This window comes from Solanum dulcamara, chromosome 3, assembly GCF_947179165.1.
Source record: "Solanum dulcamara chromosome 3, daSolDulc1.2, whole genome shotgun sequence".
Lineage (NCBI taxonomy): Eukaryota > Viridiplantae > Streptophyta > Magnoliopsida > Solanales > Solanaceae > Solanum > Solanum dulcamara.
Window position 1 is genome coordinate 12,460,004 of NC_077239.1, and position 8,795 is coordinate 12,468,798.

General features: G+C 29.1%; 1 protein-coding gene across 1 annotated transcript; it reads left to right on the top strand.

Moving 5' to 3' along the window:
* Positions 1-1,433: 1,433 nt before the first annotated feature.
* LOC129882412 (vacuolar cation/proton exchanger 3-like) lies at positions 1,434-7,903 on the top strand. Its single transcript, XM_055956699.1, has 11 exons — positions 1,434-1,821; positions 2,473-2,540; positions 2,663-2,691; positions 3,456-3,652; positions 4,282-4,500; positions 5,293-5,421; positions 5,538-5,654; positions 5,783-5,836; positions 6,237-6,353; positions 7,332-7,422; positions 7,563-7,903. The coding sequence occupies exons 1-11, from the start codon at positions 1,528-1,530 to the stop codon at positions 7,616-7,618; spliced, it is 1,371 nt and encodes a 456-aa protein (XP_055812674.1). The 5' UTR covers positions 1,434-1,527; the 3' UTR covers positions 7,619-7,903.
* The last annotated feature ends 892 nt before the right edge of the window (positions 7,904-8,795 follow it).

Sequence of the window (8,795 nt, forward strand, 5' to 3'; positions counted from 1 at the left end):
AGATAATAACCCAATTCTACTTACGAATCGACCCTCAAATCAGTGAATTTCACCATGTACAGTTATTGTACACCCCTCTTGTCAAGAAACTATAACAATAAGATTAACACATCTTCTTCTTTTTTCCAGAAGAGGGTTTTGGTGGGGGTGGGGTGGGGTGCATGGAGATACTATTTTTTTTCTTTCTAAAAAAGATAAACTCTATTCATTAAATGTGATGGATGTAAACTGTCTTTTAGATCAATGGCATGGTGATAAATAGGTTTGATTATCACCAACTTTTGTAGTCTCGTAGGTTTTCCTTTACCATATATAAAGGCATAAAGTAAAACTTTGTTTGAATTAATGAAACATCTTTTCCTTTACCTTTGTAATAATGGAAGCCAAGCTATGTCATGAGACTGGTTGACATAGAGAATGTGGTTTATAAAATGTCAAGAAACACATTTTCACTTGTTAAACCATTTTCTTGACCTCATTGGAAGTTCAACCTACGCAATTTATTCTCATTCAAACACCATTCCCAATTTACTAGACATTCTTTTCATAATTTGAACACGCACTTCTTATTATGTTATGATTGCGCAAAAATTCCTTTTTTCTATTAAAAATGTTATACTATTTTTATTTCAGGGTTGCAAAATGTTATTTATTTTTTTGAGTAAGAACTTACTCGTATAAAATATTAACGCGTCAAATTAATAAATAAATAACATATGTTAGAATATGCACGATTATCACTTAATCATAATTAATTAATATATATTTTTACTTTATTAAATTAACTAAGTATGATAAATTGCATTAATTGGTTTAAACACTCGTTGGGAGTAAGTCGGTAACCATGGAAACTTTCATGTACCAAAAGATTAATTGGTAAATTTCATTAATGGTAGCATAACTATAATTGTTTTCCTCATCAAAATCACATAACTATATGTTTTCTAACAGAAAAATCACAAAACAATCATCCTACTAAGTACTGACGTAAAGGTCACAATTATCGAAAAACTCAACCTTCCGATGAGTATGTAATACTTTTATTATTTTTAATCTAATAAACACATACCAATTAAAAACTGATTCAACCCAATTGTTTTTGTTAGAAAGCATTTTTAAAAACTAAAATAAAAATTGGGGGTAGGGCAAGGATAAATGGATGAGAGGATTACAAGATGAGAAATTGAACCCTCATAGACAAGGTGAAAGTTCAGGTAGCTAACTAACCGAGCTACTAAGATTTTCTTGTTAGAAGGAGCTTTACTGTCCAATATAAAATTTATCAATCCGAATTCAAATTTAATCGAACTCTAATATTATAAAATATCAAACACCATATATATCAGAAACAAAAAATGAAACTTCTTGGAAATTTCTTGCATGTGCCAAATTAACCTATATATATCCTATGCCCACCCTATACTCATATATGATCAAATTTCTTATCATTACGTACTCACATTAAATTTCTTTATCATTACATAAACAAAATACACCAAAGTTATTTTCCAAAAAAACAAACAAACAATGGCTTCATCATCACCAGCAGCAGAAACATGGCTCTTAGAAAATGGAAATATTAAGCCCTTAAGCAAAGAGATGCGTCACGGCCATGGACGTAGCCATGGACGAACGGCTCACAACGTATCGTCTTCTTCTCTTCGGAAAAAGTCCGATCTTACCCTTGTCCGGAAAGTGCCTTGTGCCATTGTTAGAGATGTTTTGGCTAATGTTCAAGAGGTTATTTTGGGAACTAAGCTTTTTGTTCTCTTCATTGCTATCCCTTTTGCCATACTTGCTCATTATAAAAACTTTGGAAGAGTAAGTTATCTTTTATTTCCTTCATTTTTGAGACTATTTCATTTGATAGTCACACAATTTAATATGATATCAGAGTAGATAAGATATTTTTTGAATAAAATTTCATCGTCTCACAAATAAAACAAATTTTCATGTGTTTAGGACATTTTAAAACGAACCAATTACACACGCGAGGGCAAATGATGGAGTCAGAATTTTTTCACTAAGTGGATTCAAATTAATTGAAAAAAATAAGCACATATGAAGAAGCCAAAAATATATATTCAACATCTACTCTATATGTATATATAAAAATTAATTTTAACCCTATATTATATATAATGATACATCTTCAAACGATTCAAATTTGGATGAAGCCCTTCCACCGCCATGCATCAGGGAACATGTTGAATACATAATATAACTAAGTAATTAAAAGTGTATTTTATTTCATTACTAAGTTTTCTTATGAGATGATTATGAAGTGAATGTGACATTAGCACAAAACATTTCGAAAAAAGGACTATTCAAATTAAGGTTCCTTTTTTTTCTTCTAAAAGATCCGTTGAATGATTTGGATTTGAGAAGATATTCTTTAATATATTTTTGTGATTTCTTGATTAATTTATTTCATAATACTGACATTCTTCTTTTAAATTTTTGTAATGTTAGTCATGGGTTTTTGGATTGAGTTTACTTGGACTCACTCCATTGGCTGAACGTGTCAGTTTTTTGACAGAGTAAGTTAAATTGTTTCCCTATTTTTGTACAAATCAAACTTAATTAATTTGATTTATCTAATCTACTACTAGAATCTGATCTGATTATTATGAATATTATTTTTGATTGTTTTGAATTGCAGACAAATAGCTTTCTTCACTGGTCCAACAGGTACTCTACCATCTTTTTATTTTTATTTTTTATCCTTTCTTGGCTTTGTTTTGTAACAAAAATGGTTATCAATTACTCTATATATCTCCAACAAAAAGAAAACAGAAAATGAAAAAAAAAAAAAAAAAAGGAAGAAGAAAAGATAAGACTGAAGTGCATTTGTATATATATCCTTTCTTTGACATGATAGCGGAGGACCACAACTAATGACAAAATTTTATAGCTACAATAAATCACTACAAGAAACCAAGTACTCATCAATAAAAGAAACCAAGTACTCATCAGCGATCACAAAATTTTATAGCTAAACAATAAAATTTTTATGTCAATTTTATTTTATTATGGATTAGCGATGAATTATATGATAATTCAATTAGTTAGGATTACAGATAAATTCCGTAGCTAATTTTATAATTTTAATAGTGAATTAAATCAGTAAGGAAATCAGGAATTCCATCAAAGAAGTTCAAATATAAATATATAATAATTTTCTCTATATATATAAATAATTTTTTTATAAATACAGTAAAAAATTTCGATGAAGAGTCGATGTATTAGCTCCACCACTAAATTGAACAAATAGAAAATTGGGAAATTACTTGTTTTTTTTTGTTTTTGTTTTAATACTACTCTTTTTTTTTATCAATACCAATATAATCAACAACCTCTTGCTAGTTTAATTTAACTTTACACATAAAGAGGAAGAAAAAGAAATCATTTTTTTTAATTCTAATAATTATTGTATGTTTAATTTGTATTATCAGTTGGAGGGCTTCTAAATGCAACATGTGGAAATGCCACTGAACTCATAATAGCAATATTTGCTCTGATTCAACACAAAGTGGATGTTGTGAAATACTCCCTCTTGGGATCTATTCTTTCAAATCTTCTTCTGGTTCTTGGCACTTCACTATTCTGTGGTGGCATTGCAAATATATCCAAGGAACAAAATTATGACAGAGTAAGTAAATTAATTTCTTTCACTTTATAATCATCTTGATTCCCCAATCACTTTATAAGTTTGTATATATATATGTTGTTGTTTAGCTATAAAATATGTTCGTGCTAATTAATTTCAATATTATTTTGAAATTTTTCACAACCACACGTGTTATCTTGAAGTCGCGCTAGTACTATAAAATTCTTAATTGGTCTGTGTCGCTCATTATAAGTGAATGGTTGCTACTTGCTAGTTAAAAGAAAACTTATGTACAACAATTATTAATAAATTTAATATATATATATATAGCTGTTATTTAATATAATTCTTTCACATAGTACGAATAATTAGAATATGAGATTTTTTTGTAAAATTTAAAATAATGAGTCTTATGTATACACATGAATTTATGAGTCAAGTTTTACATTCTTAAAAAACAAAATTAAAATCACAATTTGAAATCGCGAATCATACTTTTTCGGGAAATTTAGAATTTGAAATCATAATCTCAAATTACTCGCTCAAACGTCGATTAATTAATAATAAAATATTAAATTCATCAATAAAAATAAGTACCAGCAAAGGAGCTAGGCCTTATCTTACCTGTCCTAATGAGTTTGAATTGTTTTGGTTTTATGCGATATTTATAGAAACAAGCGGATGTGAACTCTCTGCTTTTGCTGTTGGGATTATTATGTCATGTGCTACCTTTGATGTTCCGTTACGCTGGTGTTGGAGAATCAGCAGCAATAACAGCAGAAGCAACACTGCAACTATCAAGAGTCAGCTGTATTATCATGCTCCTTGCCTACTTTGGCTACCTTGTTTTCCAGTTGTGGACACACCGCCAACTTTTTGACGCACAAGCCGTAAGTATCTTCTGTGGACGTTTCACCATGTTTCATTCTGAAATTTGAAAAAAAAAATATTTGCTTTTTAAAAGTGAAAAATGATATTTCCTTCATTTTAAAAAGAATGACCTTAGTTTGAGTACTTGGCACAAAATTTAAAAAATAAAGATTTTTTTTTAATTTTATGGTAATAAATTAAAGTTATGTCAAATGTATCAAAATGAACTTTTAATCTGAGTCATTAAACATTCCATATGAAAAACTGAAACCAAAGTGTTGCTAAAAAAGAAAAAGGGTCATTTTTTTTAAACAGCCTAAAAAGAAAAGTAGGTCATTTTTTTAAAACAAAGGAAATACGTAATTAAAAAGTTGTGTTTGACAATGTATACAAAATAGAGTAGTTTTTGATTTTTTATGAGTAATTTGAAGTAAAAATGGTGAAAATACTTTTTTGTTGTTGTTTTTCAAATACTTGAAGATTCTAGTATTCAACTTCAAGTTGAATTTCAGAATTTTATGGCCAAGTATATTAAGAAGTGAAAAAAATTCATGGCTAAATGCATACTACACATAAGTTAAGAGACATATATATTACTCCTATATATAGAAACTATTATATTAGACGTAGAAACAGATGGAGGATTTAAAGTTTATGTGTTTTTATAATGAAATCAAATTAATATACAATAAAAATTAGGTTCATTGTCAAATAGTACGTAATATTTAGTGGAGTTCATAATATATAGTATATAGGTGCACTAGTTAGCTACATTAATATACAACTTATAAATATGTATGATAATTAATCAGGAAAATAATGAAGATGATGACGCAGAAGATGAGGAAGCAGTGCTTGGATTCTGGAGTGCATTTGCATGGTTGGTGGGAATGACTATTGTTATTGCTTTATTATCTGAATATGTTGTTGGTACCATTGAGGTCAGTAATTAACTATTTATATTTCATCAAAAAAATTATTATTATTATTATTTAATGGATTTTTGAATTATAAATTCTTGACAATTTTTTTATATACTTTAATTTAAATTAAATAGGCAGCATCAGATTCTTGGGGAATCTCAGTGAGCTTCATTAGTGTTATTTTGTTACCAATTGTTGGAAATGCTGCTGAACATGCTGGGGCTGTAATTTTTGCTTTCAAGAACAAGTTGGTATGTACAATTTCCAAAATAATGAAATCAGACATTTTTTTTAAATTATTTTTTTTTATATTAATGCACCACTAATAATTAAGAGAACTTATAAAGGGATTTTTTTTATTTTTTTTTGCATAATGCAGGACATTTCTTTGGGAGTTGCCTTAGGCTCAGCAACTCAAATTGCCATGTTTGTGGTAAGTAACCTACTCCACATATATAAATCCCTAGTTATTTCAATTTTAATTTCTATATTTTGATATGTAATAGAATTTTTACACTATGAGATCACTTAAAAAGATACTTAAATAAGAAGTATATAGAAAGTAGTTTTTAATTGTAACATGATAAATAAAACAAGTTATCTGCTACAATATGTTCTAATAAAAAATTCTTTATGCTGTAAATAAAGTGTAATCCATTAATTCACCTAGTTTTCTACTTAAATAGTCTTTGGTATTTACTCTTATTTTCACCACAATGTAATAAGTTTCTTCATTTCCAGTTGTTTTAAATTAAGTAATTTTTCTAATCACAGGTTTTTATATTTTTCATTTTTCAACTAATTATGATAATCTTGTGGTTTTCATTATTCAGGTTCCATTATGTGTGATTGTATCATGGATTATTGGTGTGAGAATGGATCTTGATTTTAATATTCTTGAGACATGCTCCCTTGCTTTGGCAATAATTGTCACAGCTTTCACTCTACAGGTAATTTTAGTTGAAAATATATATTTAATAGCACCCAAGAACCAATAAGGATTGTAGTGGAATGATATTCGAGTCCCCCAAGGTGCAAAATCGTCTTTGTTATGGTGCACTTTACTTCTTAACGTGGAACTCCCAAAATTATACATAGCTATTAGAATTATTCATAGCTACTAGTAGGACTGTACTGCACAAACCGATAAACCGTACCAAATCGACAAACCGAATCAAACCGGAAAAAAAACCCGACTAGTGGTTTGGTTTGACTTGATTTGGTGTTTGAAAAAAACCCCGACCATTATAGGGTTGGTTTGGTTTTAACTAAAAAAAGTCAAACCGAACCCAAACCGACCCGATTATACATATACTACTTTTAAATTATGTTATACATAAAAATATTTATTAAAATGTAATTTATAAATATTTTTTAAAATTTTTTCATAATTTTTATTTTCTTTCTTACATTTAGATTTGGACTTGAGAAGCTCATCTAAATAATATACAAAAAAAGTCCATCTTATAAAGTTAAAACTTCAAACAGTGTTCTGTTTCCATCTTATATGTTGATATTTTGTACTAGAACTCTTTTTAAGAAGCACTGCTCTGTACTTTTTATTAGATACTATGAAAAACCCGAGAAACCCGAAAAAATCTGAAAAACCCAAAAAAAAACAAAAAACCCGAGAAAAATTGATATCAAAAAACTCGAGTTTTATTGGTTTGGTTTGGTTTATAGATTTAATAATCCGACACAAATGGTTTGGTTTGGTTTATAAAAAATCCGAACCAACCCGCTCCATGTACACTCCTAGCTACTAGAATCTCATGATAATCCATCACTAATCCATTGCTATATAAGATTAACGATGAATTTTGTTATTCAGTTGTATAATTTGAACGAGCTAATTTCTATTTAATTTTTTCAGCAAGTAACATATTTAAGTGAATAATGACACTTATAATTAATTATTAATTTTGCAGGATGGAACATCTCATTATATTAAAGGATTAGTCCTCCTGCTCTGTTACATTGTCATTGGTGCATGCTTTTTTGTATCCAACAGACCACAGAGTAAGCTCTCCATCTAATTTTCTTTTTAGAATTTCCGCAAAAAATAATAACGTATAACTGATAATTTCACTATAATTTAAGAGTAATAGAACCCCACAAGAAAATGTATTCCTAATTTATTTTTTTCTCTTTTTGTATAGACCAACCAAATGGTGTCAACTTGGGCTCATCAACTGAGGGAATCATGAGAATTTGATGATGATCACAAACTAATCAACAAAAGGATGGGAGACCAACAAAAATTGGATGCATATCTTATTCTTTGATTGGGGAATATTGGGTTTAATTGAATCATCATGAGAGTTTGTTGTACTATTTCAATTTTGTGTATTACTTATTGAGATGATTGAATCATGATCATATAACTCAATGATGTCTATATATGTGTTATTCTCTAAGGATTTCTTGTAATAGCAACTGATTGTAAGGTTTCACTTTATTTAAAGCTTTTTCAAAAGAATAAATGAATATTTTCATTGCAGTTGTTTAATTTGTAAATATCCGGGGGTTCAACTCAAATTTTATACTATATAATTATCGTTTATATGTTCTGGCAGTATAAAAAAATTATGCTATCAGTATAATTTAACTTGTTTATAATCATAGAGAAACAGCCTTGGAAACAGCCTCTGGCAGAAATGCAAGGCAAGGCTGCGTACAATAGACCCTTGTGGTCAGGCCCTTCCCCGGACCCCGCGCATAGCGGGAGCTTTAGTGCACCGGGCTGCCCTTTTTTTTATAATCATAGAGAAATTCAATTATTTTTTCACTTGAGACGAGTGAGGGTTTATTTTAATAACTAAACTAAAGAATTAAGTTCCATCTTTTTTTGCGGGGAGGAATTTCGATAGAAATAAGAAGTAGGCGAGTGACTCCATTCCTTTCTTGTGATGGTTTTGGGACATATGACCAAATGCTTCCTTCCGATCAAATGTTTGAATCGATAAATTCTATTTTTTCACCAAATTTGAAAATTAACTGGATTGATACATGTGTGTACACCTAGCAAATTCAACATCAAATTCGAGATATTTCACTGAAACATGGAATGGAAAAATTCTACTTGTACTATGTCCTAATTTCTTGGAGAAAAAGAATGTTCTTCTTAATCCCCCTACTTATTTATTATCTACGGTTACATATTAACCAGCTAGCAAAGAGGAATGATCATCTCATTTCTTTACAACAATTGAAGATAAGAAAAAACATGCCTATAGTTTGAGAAATGGTGTGTGAAAAATACCTAAAGTGATTTCTTTTAAAGAATAACTATCATGACATTAAAAAGAATCTAGAAAGTTATAGTGTAGTGTCTTTGATATTTGTATTTACAAAAGTTTAGATAATCTAGAATATTAGATACCTGAGGGAGA

Coding starts and splice junctions, on each gene's coding strand:
- LOC129882412 (XM_055956699.1), top strand. CDS start 1,528: ATGGCTTCATCATCACCAGCAGCAGAAACATGGCTCTTAGAAAATGGA. Junction 1,822..2,472: donor ATTATAAAAACTTTGGAAGA/GTAAGTTATCTT, acceptor TTGTAATGTTAG/TCATGGGTTTTTGGATTGAG. Junction 5,422..5,537: donor ATGTTGTTGGTACCATTGAG/GTCAGTAATTAA, acceptor TAAATTAAATAG/GCAGCATCAGATTCTTGGGG.